The sequence below is a fragment of the Labeo rohita genome, chromosome 25 (genome assembly GCF_022985175.1).
Source record: "Labeo rohita strain BAU-BD-2019 chromosome 25, IGBB_LRoh.1.0, whole genome shotgun sequence".
NCBI classification, from domain to species: Eukaryota; Metazoa; Chordata; class Actinopteri; order Cypriniformes; family Cyprinidae; genus Labeo; species Labeo rohita.
The window spans coordinates 26995976-27011556 of record NC_066893.1 but is presented as its reverse complement, the minus strand read 5'-3'; the positions used below and the strand labels follow the sequence as shown (position 1 = coordinate 27011556).

Sequence of the window (15581 nt, the reverse complement as noted above, 5' to 3'; positions counted from 1 at the left end):
ATTAAGTGTAAAAATAAAAGTAACTAAGGGATATATAGTCAACCCAAAAATTATTCAGACAGCAGATATACACCATCTTTTGATAATTTTTGATACTTTTTTGTTTTTTATTACTAGTGGGTGCAGGACACAGTTTATGATAATGTGTTCTAAATACATTTTGGTTTGACTGTATCTATTTGATAAATAAAGCTGACCAACTAACATTATACATATTCTTTTAGTTTCCTTACCCTATATTTTACAAATCTACCGGTACATTTTAAAATATCGGTATATCGGTATCAAGTACCAAAAATAACGTAAGTATCGGTATCGGGCAAGTACTGGAAAAAGTGGTATCGGTGCATCCCTAATGGATAGTATTGATGAACGATAGATAGGTATGTTAGAACGTATAGATGGAATGATGGAACAACAGAACGATAGATAGAATGAGAGATACAGATAGATACGATAAGAACGTATTGATTGAACTATATAACGATAGACAGACAGACATGTTAGAATGTATTGACAGAACGATACAGACAGACAGATATATAGTATTGATTGAACGATAGAAGAATAACTAGATAGATGGATAGATAGATGGATATGTTAGAACGTATAGATAGACCAATAGAACGCTAGATAGATAGATATTGATATATAGACAGAGATAGATACAACGATAGAACGATACAGATAGATAGATAGTATTGATAGAATGATAGATAGCGTATAGATGAAGCGATAGAACGATAGATTGAACGATAAATTAGATAGAACGATAGATACGTTAGAACGTATAATGTCATCTTTACACAGCAAAAGCGGCACAGAATCCAAATCTGAAGCGGCATAAAACCACGAAAATGTGCATTTACACAGACCGTTTAATGCTGTTCTGAAGCGGCATAAATGCATTAACACAGGAATTAAAATAGTGGGAAACATACGTCTTTTAACATAACTACAATTTTAAAATTAGTTTTAACAAAAACAAATGCTATAAAATTAAATAACGAATATAAAAAAGAACAAATAATATAAAACACGAAATTAATAAAAACACGACATTTTAAAATGTAACAACAATAAATTTAAATTTCCTGCGTGTGCTACAGTGTATATGCGTTGGACGGTTTGTCACAATGTTAGCTTCAGACAAGACGACAGACAAGAGGATGGTGGAAGATTGACAATGTTTTTTATTTTAAAAAGCGTGTTGACTTTTGCTGTTATCTATGGTTATTTCGAAGTTTTTTTTTTTGTTTCTTATTTATTTGGTTCAACGGTGTTTGCTGATTTTTACTTTGTGTGATTTATTTCTTATTCGTTTTGCTAAACCTTCTACGTTTCTTATAGCTATTTGGTTCCTTTTATGTAGGCCTAGTCTAAGTTATTTGTTATTTTATATTAGGCATAGCATGGTGTAAGCTATTTGTGTTCGTTTTGTTAATAAAAGTTCCATGATTAATTTATAGGCTAACGTTGTATTTTGTTGTTGCTTGAATTGGATTCAAGGAATTGACGCGGAATGCTGCTAATTTAAAAGTGAAAGTAAAATGTGCACTGTGCATTAGCTATATAAAAGGGAAGGAAAGCGAGTGAAAAGAGGGAAATTGAAGATATGTGCCATTGAAGTTCGGAGCCAGTTTCCTACTTTCCTCATGACTGAGAAACTTGTTTCTGATGTAACCAAACAGTTAATTTGCAAAAGCGGGAAAATAACGAAAAGAGAGTCCTCTCTATCAAGACAAGCTGAGAATCATGAGTCGCGACTCGCGAGGATATGGGGCTTAAATTGAAATTAATGTACCCACTAAAATAATAAGATAATATAAATAAAATAAAAAAAATGAATTGAAAATGAAATCACGATTGGCTCTCATCATGACTGTTTCGCGTTTCATTTACACTGAATCAAAACAGCATTGCGTCGCCTTTGATACTAGGGACTGAGGCGGGTCAGACCCGGCATATTTTAGGTCTGCTTTAATGCGGCATTGCGTCTTTACACTGAATTCTGAGCCGACACACACCCGCTTTAGAGCAGACTTAAATCGGCTGTGTAAAGATGCCTTAAGTGGAGCAGTAGAACGATAGATAGAACAACAGAACAATAGATACAAAGATACGACAGTTAGAATGTATTGATTGAACGATAGAACGATACAGATAGATATAGGGTTAGAACGCATAGATGGAATGATGGAACGACAGAACGAAAGATAGATAGATAGATAGACAGATAGATACGATAATACGTATTGATAGAACGACAGACAGACAGACACGTTAGAACGTACTGATAGAACGATACAGACACAGTATTGATTGAACGACAGAACGATAGATAGGTTAGAATGTATAGATGGAGCAATAGAACAATAGAATGATAGATATAGTTATATAGACCGAGATAGATACGATAGAACGATACTGCTAGATAGATAGATAGATAGATAGATAAGAACGTATAGATGGAGTGATAGAACGACTGAACGATAGATAGAATAATAAGTTAGAACGATAGATATGTTAGAACGTATAAATGGAGCAGTAGAACGACAGATAGATAGAATGTTAGATACGTTAGAATGTATAAATGGAACGATAGATAGATAAAACGATAGAACAACAGAATAGATATGTTAGAATGTAGATGGAGCGATAGAATGCTAGATTAAACGATAGAACGACAGAACAATAGATAGATACGTTAGAACGTATAGATGGAATGATGGAACGACAGAACGATAGATTGCACAATAGAACGACAGACAGACAGATAGATACGATAGAATGTATTGATTGAATGATAGAACGATAGATGAACAATAGACAGGCAAACAGAGTTATAAAGTTAGAACGTATTGATAGATACGTTAGAACATATAGATGGAGTGATAGAACGATAGATAGATTTGAACCTATAAATGGAATGACGGAACGACAACAATAGATAGACAGATATACAGATAGATAGATCAATAGACAGATCGATAGATAGACAGGCAGATAAATAGATACGTTAGAACATATAGATGGAGCGATAGAACGATAGATAGACAGATAAATAGATTTGAACCTATATATGGAATGATAAAACGATGATAGACAGACAGACAGACAGATACGACAGAACATATTGATAGAACGATAGACAGACAGACACTTTAGAACGTACTGAAAGAACGATACAGACAGACAGATAGATAGATAGATTGACGATAGATAGATGGATATGTTAGAACGTATAGATGGAGCAATAGAATGATAGATAGATATATAGACAGACAGAGATAGATAGATAGATAGATACGATAGAACGATACAGATAGATAGTATTGATTGAATGATAGATAGAAAGATAGATAAGAACGTATAGATGGAGCGATAGAACGACTGAACGATAGACAGAATGATAAGTTAGAACAATAGACATGTTAGAACGTATAAATGGAGCAGTAGAATGAAAGATTGAACGATAGATAGATACATTAGAATGTATAAATGGAATGATAGATAGATAAAACGATAGAACAATAGAATAGATATGTTGGAATGTATAGATGGAGCGACAGAACGCTAGATTGCACAATAGAACGACAGACAGACAGATACAATAGAATTTACTGATTGAATGATAGAACGATAGATGAACTTAAACTGTGGACAGACACGTTAGAACGTATTGATGGATAGATACGTTAGAACATACAGATGGAGCGATAGAACGATAGATAGATTTGAACGTATAGATAGAACGATGGAACGACAACGATAGATATAGATATATAGATAAATAGACAGATAAATAGACAGATAGACAGATAGATAGACAGGCAGATAAATATATAGATATGTTAGAATATATAGATGGAGCAACAGAACGATAGATAGACAGATAAATAGACAGATAGATTTGAACCTATTGATGGAACGATAAAACGACGATAGATAGATAGATATGTTAGAATATATAGATGAAGTGATAGATAAATAGATGCGTTAGAACTAAAGAATGACCAACAGACAGACATCTGTATAGACAAGCAGACAGACCAGCAGAACGATAGAAAGACATCTACATAGCCATTTAGATGGCATACAGACAGACCGATTACAATCCCGATAGCTAGAAAGACAGACGGACAGAAGGATATGCAAAATTCAACTTCCTGTGTTGTGGCTAATTTAATTCAAATTCACACTCAAGAATCAAAAGAAGCAAAAGCAGCTTCTTCAGTTCTGAACATTGCACAACTCTGGTATCCATGTCGACCAAATCCTTGCGTGTTTATGTACTTACATAGAAGGGTGAAGAAATTCAATAACAAATTGACAACAATAAAACAATGGCAATCACCGAGCCAAACATCAGGTCTCAATTCTAATGTTTCTTCACTCCGAACATCGAGACACGCCCGTCAAAGTGTCATCTAATAAAAATCCATGTTTTTTCCCCCCAGAAATCGTCTTCCTGAGATCCCCCACGCCTTCTCACCTTCTTCACATGGACTCCCCGGAGATCGTCTACGACATCCTGGAAGGAAACGTCCAGAATTCGTTCGACATCATCAAGCGTGTGGATCATGGGATGATCGTGGGTGAGTGTCACTGTGGCATGCGTCTTAACAATGCCAGCGGACCGCAGACCGAGCCCAGAGGCATCCCTGTCTGGAAATGACATTTGCATCAAGTGGTTTTCTGACCTAATTTCCCATTACGAAAGATTCTCCTCGTTTTTTTTGTTCTTTACACAAACCAAACGCATATGTGACTCTTTGCGGGAGCACATTAGCGGGAAGCATGAATGTACACGGAGAGGCTTATTCAATCTAACTGGTTCCGACAGCGCGATTCCTATCTCGGTCCTGCTGATGATAGGCCTGCCGAGTCGACGGCATCTTCTGCGGCCTTCTCGGGCCGCGTTTGAAGACGCTCGTCCATGTGTTGTTCATCCCGAGCCCGTGTTTTTCCTTCGCTATAAGCATGTGGCCTTGTTTCCCACTTTTGTGGCATGACCGACTTTAATGTGTTCTCTGTCTACTCGCTCTGTTTTTCCAGGACACTTTGAAAAGCTCACAAAGAGGTTTTTTGCTGTCCAGACGGTTATTGTTGGTGCGCTTTCACACAAAGGTTATTGGGAAGGGCAAGCGTTCAGAGTTTATAGAAATGTGGGTGAGACTGATGAGAAACATATTCTTTTGACATCCCCTGAAGCAATATTCAAATCAAATTCATTCATAGATTATATAAGATCATCTAAAACGTTCTACAAATTCAGCGGCTGTGAACTCTGAAACTAATTCAAGTCAAAGACGTTATTTTCGAGTCAAAGAGGTTATTTTAGTCGCATTCAACTATGAACGTATGTTTTGCTGTCTGTGGCTTGTCCTTTCCAACACAAGCTTTGCACCATCATAGTCAGTATGACTTGTTTTCAAAATCCATAAATCTACTACTTATTACTGTAACTTTGGTGCCAAAAGTCATTGGCAAACATTTGCAATAATGATACATTTATTAACAGTTAATGCATTAGGTATCATTAACTAACCACTGTTGTTTTAGTACTATTTATTTAATATATTACGGTTTTTAATCAACATTTTTATAAGCCTTTATTTTTATATTTTCAGTTTTGCATTTAAACAAATATTACTTTTGTAATATACATTTCTGTATAGCTTTATTTTCATTTCAATTTTAGTTGTAGTAATTTAGTACATTAAAGTTATAAATATTTATAAATGCTAAAAATATAGGAAAGGCATGTTGATTTATATAGCACATTTCATACACTGAGGTAATTCAAAGTGCTTTACATAAAAGGAAATAGAATAATCACAATCAATCAATTAAAACAATCACAAAAAAAGGAAGTAGAAAAATCATGAAAAATGATTTAAAATAAATTTAAGACAGTTAAAAATAGGGTTTTGCTCCAAAGTGAAAGTTGTAGAAACCAGAGCATTAATTTTCCTTAAAGGGGTCATCGGATGCCCAATTTCCACAAGTTGATATGATTCTTTAGGGTCTTAATGAAAAGTCTCTAATATACTTTGGTTAAAAATTCTCAATGGTTTTGTAAAACAACACCCTTTTTACTTTGCCAAAATGAGCTCTGCAAAAATCATCCCATTCTAAGGGGTTGTTCCTTTAAATGCAAATGAGCTCTGCTCGCCCCGCCCCTCTCTTCTCTGTGGAGTGACGAGCCCATTTACACGCGCATTTAGCCGCGTTTACCCGCTAAACTTGTTAACAAGCACATTATTAGGAAAGGCGATCGCAAAGATTCATAAAAAAAACCCCTGATACTCACTTCTGCTGTAAGTGAAGCTGGATCACGAATGATTTGCGCGAACATAGACGGATATATGTAGATCGGGAGGCGCATTTGGTCCGAACTTTGGTCCGAGCTGATAAACGGTCTGTGTGGTGCGATTCATGAGTCGCGCTGTTTCGTTGTGCTTTTGGCACATAAATATTATATTGAACATTTATTGAACTCTAAATAGCTAATGTTTTAGCACATTTGATCTCTTCTGAAAGCTAATTCCAACTGCGGGCAGTTGTAATAGCTAAAAGCGGATTCCCCTTGTTTTGTGTGAACCCTTGGTATTTCTAACTGACTCGATCCTAGTGATCTAAATGGTCTGTTAGGTTTATATTCAGTGAGCATATCTGCAATGTATTTAGGTCCTAGGCCATTGAGTGATTTATAAATGAGTAAAAGCACTTTAAAAATCAATTCTAAATATAACTGGAAGCCAGTGTAGGGACCTGAGGACTGGTGTGATATGCTCAGATTTTCTGGTTCTAGTCAGAATCCTGGCAGCAGCGTTCTGGATGAGCTGCAGCTGTCTAATGGTTTTCTTGGGAAGGCCAGTGAGGAGACCATTACAATAATCAACCATGCTTGTGATAAAGGCATGAACAAGTTTCTCCAAATCTTGACTGGAAACAGAACCTCTAATTCTTGCAATGTTTTTGAGATGATAGTATGCTGATTTAGTTACTGCTTTGACATGACTACTGAAATTAAGGTCTGACTCCAGAATCACACCAAGATTCCTGATTTGATTTTTAGTTGTTTGACCCCTAGAGTCAAGGTATGCATTCACCCTAAGAACTTCATCTTTGTTTCCAAATGCAGTGACTTCAGTTTTCTCCTTGTTTAACTGAAGGAAGTTCTGGTACACCCAACTCTTAATTTCATCAATGCATTGGCAGAGAGAGTCAATGGGGCTGTAGTCATTTGGCCATAAGGCTAGGTAAATCTAGGTGTCATCAGCATAGCTGTGATAGGCAATTTGGTTCTTTCTCATTATTTGACTTAGTGGGAGCATATACAGGCTAAACAAGAGCGGCGCTAGAATTGAGCCTTGAGGGACTCCGCATGTCATGGACGTCCACGCAGACTTATGCTCACCCTTCTAAGTATGACCTGAACCAATTGAGAGCCATCCCAGAAAGCCCGACCCAGTTTTCCAGTCTCTCTAGAAGAATGATATGATTATGAAAAGGAGGCAGCAAACTCACTGCATTTGCTGTCAGAGAGCATTTCACTGGGAATCTAACTTGGGGGGTTTGTTAGTCTCTCAACAGTAGCAAAAAGAGTGTGAGTGTTGTTTAGGTTACTGTTTATAAGGTTTGAGAAGAACTTCTGTCTTGCTGTGGCTAGTTCCGCAATAAAAGCATGTATGTAATAATATAAACCCTACATTAAGTTATAAATATTTATAAATGCAAAAAATAATATAATAATAATAATAATAATACATTTTAGTTAAAAATAAAAACAAAAAATAGTAGAACAATTAAAACAATGTTTACCATTTTCAAAAACCTACATTAATGTTGTTATAAATATTGTTTTATATTTTTAGCATTTTTAAATAATATTAATAATAACAATACATTTTAGTTAAAATAATGAAAACAAAAAATGGAACAAATAAAACAATGTTTACTGTTTTCAAACCCCTACATTAAGTTATAAATATTTATAAATGCTAAAAATATAATATAATAATAATAATAATAATAATAATATAATATAATATAAAATATAATACAATAATATAATAATAATAATAATAATAAGTTCCAGTTAAATATTTATAAGTTTCAGTTAAAAATAAGACCAAAAAATAGTAGAACAATTACAAATGTTTACCATTTTCAAAAACCTACATTAATGTTAAGTTATAAATATTTATAAATGCTAAAAATATAATACATTAATATAATAATAATAATAATAAGTTCCAGTTAAATATTTATAAATGCTAAAAATATAATACAATAATATAATAATAATATAAATAATATAATACAATAATAATAATAATAATAATAATAATAATATAATCAGTTAAGTTTCAGTTAAAAATAAGAACAAAAAATAGTAGAACAATTAAAAATGTTTACTATTTTCAAAAACCTACATTAATGTTAAGGTATAAATATTTATAAATGCTGAAAATCTAAAATAATAATAATTATTATTATAAAAAAATAGTATATAAAAAATAATCTACATTACTATTAATTTATAAAAATGTATAGATAATCTACGTTTTTCTTTAACGCGAAAGTAAACCTATGTGGGAGACTTCCGGTTCATTATCCACTCTAGGGAAATAACGAGAAGAATAACAACATGCAGTAAACGGTAAAACTGTTTTCACTACAAACCAGTGTGTTCATAATTAAGATAATACATTAAAATAATACGTTAAGACACACCGATATGCAATATCAAGCAGCAAAACGAGCAGTTTTGTACAGCTAAAAAAAAGCTGGACGCGGATGAGACCGGAAGCCAGACACACAAAACTGACAAATTTTGCGGCGTCCACTCTCTTTGATGAGTATATGACCACCTAGCAACCACACAGCCGCACCCTAGCAACCGTTTTGCCCAACCATTGTAATGTAAAAACTCGTTTTTTGTTTGTTCTCATGTAAAAATCTTTACTTAATTTACTCCACAATGGCGCCTGAACATGAAAGATCGAGAATGAAACCCCGAGGAGTGTAATTGGCTGTCTTTGTGTGCGCAGACGTCATGGGTAGTTTCCCCTCCTAGCCAAGAGAATAGACTTCCTAAATCACCATAACACAAAAGAGCCACAAACAACTGGCAGCGATGGCGACGGCAGACACTCGCGGTCGTGTGGAATCCTGGCATGACGTCATGACGTCTGTATGCGTCTGGCCGTTCGAGCCGCTGCCACATGAAAGCCCTTCCTGCACTCAGTACGAGGAGCCACCTCTTTCCGAACCGAGTCGGAGGCCTCATATCGTGACCAGAAGCTCCTTCAATTAAACTCAACGGTGGTCCTACGGATGGACGGACATGCCGTGAGTCAGTGCTGGAGAACAGCTGGTGTGGATAAATCACGGATGTACGGAGCACGGCGTCTCCTTCGTCCCCTTTCCCTCGGGCTCTGGATTACAATAAAGGAGCTTGATGTGATTTATAAGACATGTCACTGTTAAAACAATATTTGTTGACGCTGTGGTGTGTCTGAGCAACACTGAGATGGTTGTACGAATCCATTAATCTCAACTATTAACATAATGTGTCATTGCAATCCGTGGCCTAAAAGCTTGCAGATATGATATAAGAAAGCAACTATGCTTGTTTGCAACTAGTTTTTTGAGGCACAAGCTACTCATAATGTATGTTGTAGGTGAAGTATTGTTTCTGTACTACGAGCGTCACCAAAAAGAACAATAATGACTGTTAATCAACAGGTTTCCACCATCTTTCATTAGTCAAACTAAAAAGTAGTCACGCTCCAAATTCATTTACATTTATGCATTTACGAGACACTTGTAGGGTCGTTCCATGTCAACTCAATTTTTTGCTTTTGTTATTTATAATTTTTCTGAAGAAAGATAATGAAAGCCAAAATATTAAATGGCACGGATTTTGTAGAGGGAGGTCAAAATTGCAATTTTCACCTGAGATTCAGAGTCAAATTACAGGGGGTTAAAAATGACTTCAGAAAGATGGCAGCATCATAATGTTATTTTTACACAGAGATTGGTAGTTCTATTAGTAAATCTGTTGACTTAGCAATCTTTGATACATTATGTGCCAATGATGACCATTTAAAAATAGGGAAACGGCACTGTTCATTTTTTTTTTACTCCAAAGTTTGCATGCTTGTAACTCAAGAAGTATTTAAGATATCTTATTGTCCTTTTAGATATTGGGTCTCAACAAACTTTTCCTTAGGCATCTTCATTTTTAAGGCCCTACATGGTTTGGTTCCAGAGATATTGGAATTTCAATATGGCTCCAGGCCTAAATTGTTAAATTGTACACGTTTTCAAAAGGCTTTAAAAATGAAGATGCTAAAGGGAAAGTTTGTTGAGACCCAATGTCTAAAAGGACAATAAGATATCTTAAATACTTCTTGAGTTTTTTTTTTTTTATTTTGCTATATACAGTTTTTCTGAAGAAAGATGAACATATATAGTGATGAAAGCCAAAATATGAAATGGCACGGATGAATATTTACTGAATAATCCACTATTTTGTAGAGGGAGGTTAAAAAGCCAATTTTCACTTGAGATTCAGAGTCAAATTACAGGGGGTAAAAATGACTTCAGAAATATGGCAGCATCATTTATCACTTATTTACACTGAGATTGGTAATTCTTTTATTAAAACCTGTTGACTTTAGCAATCTTTGATACATTATGAGCCAATGATGACCATTCAGAAATAGGGAAATGGCAATTTTCAATTTTTTACTCCAAAGTTTGCATGCTTGTAACTCAAGAAGTATTTAAGATATCTTATTGTCCTTTTAAATATTGGATCTCAACAAAATTTCCCTTTGGCATCCTTATTTTTAAGGCCCTACATGGTTCGGTTCCAGAGATATTGGAATTTCAATATGGCTCCAGAGTGGAAATCGTTAAATTGTACACATTTCCAATGTCAGTTTGAAAAAAACATGATACTTCTCTTCTTTTACAGAGTAATGTCTGAAGAAGAAATTATGTTCAAACTAGAAATGTATCTTGTTTTCTTCTGTCAAAACAACAGCATTAAACACATCAGTCTGAGTACCATAAATATTCTTTTTCCAAAGTTTGCATGCCTATAAGTCAAAAAGTTTTAAAGATATCACCATGTAGTTCTTAATAAACTTTTGTTTTAGAATCTTCATTTTCAAGGCATCGTTCAGTCCCAGAGACATGGGCATCTCATTTCAACATTATTTCTTCTTCAGACATTACTTTTGAAAATAAAATAAAAGAAGTCTATTATTTTTTGCAAATTGCCCCACATTGGGTTTTTGACCAATATGTGTGTAATTTAATCATTTACCTCTGGAGCCATATTGAAATTCCAGTATCTCTGGAACCGAACCATGTAGGGCCTTAAAAATGAAGACGCCAAAAGGAAAGTTTGTTGAGACCCAATGTCTAAAAGGACGATAAGATATCTTAAATACTTCTTGAGTTTTTTGATTTTGCTATATAAATTTTTTTTCTGAAGAAAGATAAACATGTATAGTGATGAAAGCCAAAATATGAAATGGCACGGATGAATATTTACTGAGTAATCCACTGTTTTGTAGAGGGAGGTCAAAAAGCCAGTTTTCATTTGAGATTCAGAGTCAAATTACAGGGGGTAAAAATGACTTCAGAAATATGGCAGCATCATTTATCACTTATTTACACTGAGATTGGTAGTAAAACCTGTTGACTTTAGCAATCTTTGATACATTATGTGCCAATGATGACCATTTAAAAATAGGGAAACGGCACTGTTCATTTTTTTTTTAACTCCAAAGTTTGCATGCTTGTAACTCAAGAAGTATTTAAGATATCTTATTGTCCTTTTAGATATTGGGTCTCAACAAACTTTTCCTTAGGCATCTTCATTTTTAAGGCCCTACATGGTTTGGTTCCAGAGATATTGGAATTTCAATATGGCTCCAGGCCTAAATTGTTAAATTGTACACGTTTTCAAAAGGCTTTAAAAATGAAGATGCCAAAGGGAAAGTTTGTTGAGACCCAATGTCTAAAAGGACAATAAGATATCTTAAATACTTCTTGAGTTTTTTTATTTTTTATTTTGCTATATACAGTTTTTCTGAAGAAAGATAAACATATATAGTGATGAAAGCCAAAATATTAAATGGCACGGATGAATATTTACTGAGTAATCCACTATTTTGTAGAGGGAGGTTAAAAAGCCAATTTTCACTTGAGATTCAGAGTCAAATTACAGGGGGTAAAAATGACTTCAGAAAGATGGCAGCATCTTTCTCTGAAGAGGAAATTATGTTGAAACTAGAAATGTATCTTGTTTTCTTCTGTCAAAACAACAGCATTAAACACATTAGTCTGAGTACCATAAATATTCTTTTTCCAAAGTTTGCATGCCTATAAGTCAAAAAGTTTTAAAGATTTCACCATGTAGTTCTTAATAAACTTTTGTTTCAGAATCTTCATTTTCAAGGCATCGTTCAGTCCCAGAGATATGGGCATCTCATTTCAACATTATTTCTTCTTCAGACATTACTTTTGAAAAGAAAAGAAAAGAAAAGTCTAATATTTTTTGCAAATTGCCCCACATTGGGTTTTTGACCAATATGTGTGTAATTTAATCATTTACCTCTGGAGCCATATTGAAATTCCAGTATCTCTGGAACCGAACCATGTAGGGCCTTAAAAATGAAGACGCCAAAAGGAAAGTTTGTTGAGACCCAATGTCTAAAAGGACGATAAGATATCTTAAATACTTCTTGAGTTTTTTTATTTTTCTATATACATTTTTTTCTGAAGAAAGATAAACATGTATAGTGATGAAAGCCAAAATATGAAATGGCACGGATGAATATTTACTGAGTAATCCACTGTTTTGTAGAGGGAGGTCAAAAAGCCAGTTTTCACTTGAGATTCAGAGTCAAATTACAGGGGGTAAAAATGACTTCAGAAAGATGGCAGCATCATGTATCACTTATTTTTACACAGAGATTGGTTGTTCTTTAGACCAATTTGAAGTAGATGTCACAGTTACGTCACTTGCACCTGTGTGTGCATAGTGGTCGCAGAAAAACTCTGGTAATAAGTGGAGGTAAATGGGTAAAATCCATGGAAAAAGAGAAAAAAAAGTGTGCCTTTTGATGTCAAAATCGGAATGCAAATAATAATTTATTTGATCTCACAATTTTGACTTTTTTTCTTGCAAATGCAAGTTTATATCTCCTTATTTTGTCTTTATAACTCGACTTAACTTAAAAATAGTGAGTTTGTCAATTCTGAGGGGGAAAAAAAGACCCTCCTTCTATAGACCAATTATCTGTTTGTAAACATTCGGGATGCGCGCGCAGCATGGTTGCAGAAAACCCGGAGAGATCGCCTTTACAGCTAGAGAATTACAAGGATACGGCACAAAATACTTAGATTTAAAAAGAGTATAGATTATATTGATTAGATGTCATTTTCAAAACGTTATTCGCATATTACAACAGCTTGTCATGCAGCGATAAGCACACGAAATTGACATTAGATAGTGGGATAGTCTTACAGACCCGAAACCAGGATGAGTTAATAAAGATTAAGTTTTAAAGATTTTACCATGTAGTTCTTAATCAACTTTTCTTTTTGAATCTTCATTTTCAAGGCATCGTTCAGTCCCACACATATGGGCATCTCAGTTCAACATTATTTCTTCTTCAGACATTACTTTTGAAAAGAAAATAAGTCTAATATTTTTGCAAATTAACCCACATTGGGTTTTTGACCAATATTTGTGCAATTTAATAATTTACCTCTGGAGCCATATTGAAATTCCAATATCTCTGCAACCAAACCACATAGGGCTTTAAAATAGAAGACGCCAAAAGGAAAGTTTGTTGAGGCCCAACGTCTAAAAGGACAATAAGATATCTTAAATACTTCTTGATTTTCACCTGAGACTCAGAGTAAAATTACAGCGGGTAAAAATGACTTTAGAAAGATGGCAGAATCATGTATCACTTATTTTTACACAGAGATTGGTAGCTCTATTAGTAAAATCTGTTGACTTTAGCAATCTTTGTTGCATTATGTGCCAATGATGACCATTCAAAAATGGGGAAACGGCACTTTTCAATTTCTTACTCCAAAGTTTGCATGCTTGTAACTCAAGAAGTGTTTAAGATATCTTATTGTCCTTTTAGATATTGGGTCTCGACAAACTTTACATTAGGCATCTTCATTTTTAAGGTCCTACATGGTTCGGTTCCAGAGATATTGGAATTTCAATATGGCTTCTGGGGTAAATTGTTAAATTGTACACGTTTTCAAAAGGCTTTAAAAATGAAGATGCCAAAAGGAAAGTTTGTTGAGACCCAATGTCTAAAAGGACAATAAGATATCTTAAATACTACTTAATTTTTTTTTTTTTATTTTGCTATATATAGTTTTTCTAAAGAAAGATGAACATGTATAGTGATGTAAGCCAAAATATTAAATGGCACATCTGAATATTTACTGAGTAATCCACTATTAAATATTTAAATACTTCTCGAGTTACAAGCATGCAAACTTTGGAGTAAAAAATTGAAAAGTGCAGTTTTCGCATTTCTGAATGGTCATCATTGGCACATAATGTATCAAAGATTGCTAAAGTCAACAGATTTTACTAATAGAACTATCAATCTCTGTGTAAAAATAAGATGCTGCCATCTTTCTGAAGTCATTTTTACCCCCTGTAATTTGACTCTGAATCTCAAGTGAAAATTGGCTTTTTGACCTCCCTCTACAAAATAGTGGATTATTCAGTAAATATTCATCCGTGCCATTTAATATTTGGCTTTCGTCACTATACATGTTTATCTTTCTTCTATGATCAAAACTCATATTATCGTATATTGCAATGTGAAGTGCGACATAATGGCAATATAGCAAGTAATATCGCTGTTGCTTAGATATATAAAAATACTTCACTGCCAACAGAAATAGGTATTTCATACATGTAAAAAACTCAAACCACAAAAAACTAAACAAAACTAAATTCTCCCACCACTGCAATAAGTGTTTCAGAAAAAATCCATAATGAAAATATAATACAAAAAAAACTACAACAATAATACTACTTTTACTACTACTAATATTGGATTTCAGTGAAAAAAATAAAAACATTTAAAAAATAATTAAAAACAATTATTCAAAATATTATGAAAAAAATAATAAATTGATTACAATTAATAATAAACATTTAAAAATAAATAAAAACAATTATTACAAATGTGATAAAAAATAGTAAATTACAATTAATAAAATTATCTATAAAATAATCTCCTGCCACTGCAATCAGTTTCAGAAAAAGTCTATAATGAAAAATAATACAAATAAAAAAACAATAATACTACTATTAATACTAATAATGCATTTCAGTAAAAAAATTAAAAACATTTAAAAATAAATAAAAACAACTATTTAAAAATGTAATAAAACAGTAAATTAATTACAACAATTAATAATAAACATTAAAAATAAAAATATATTTAAAAAAATAATAAAAAATAGTAAATTAATTACAACAATTAATAATAGACATTTAA

General features: G+C 33.5%; 1 protein-coding gene across 2 annotated transcripts in view; it reads left to right on the top strand.

Annotated features, from left to right (window-relative positions):
• fbln1 (fibulin 1) overlaps nucleotides 1-15581 on the top strand; it is a 77779-nt gene that overhangs the window by 40874 nt on the left and 21324 nt on the right. For both annotated transcript variants that reach the window (XM_051099642.1, XM_051099640.1), the window contains exon 16: nucleotides 4461-4598. In XM_051099642.1, coding sequence (XP_050955599.1) covers nucleotides 4461-4598 — 138 coding nt within the window. The remainder of the gene's footprint in view (nucleotides 1-4460; nucleotides 4599-15581) is intronic.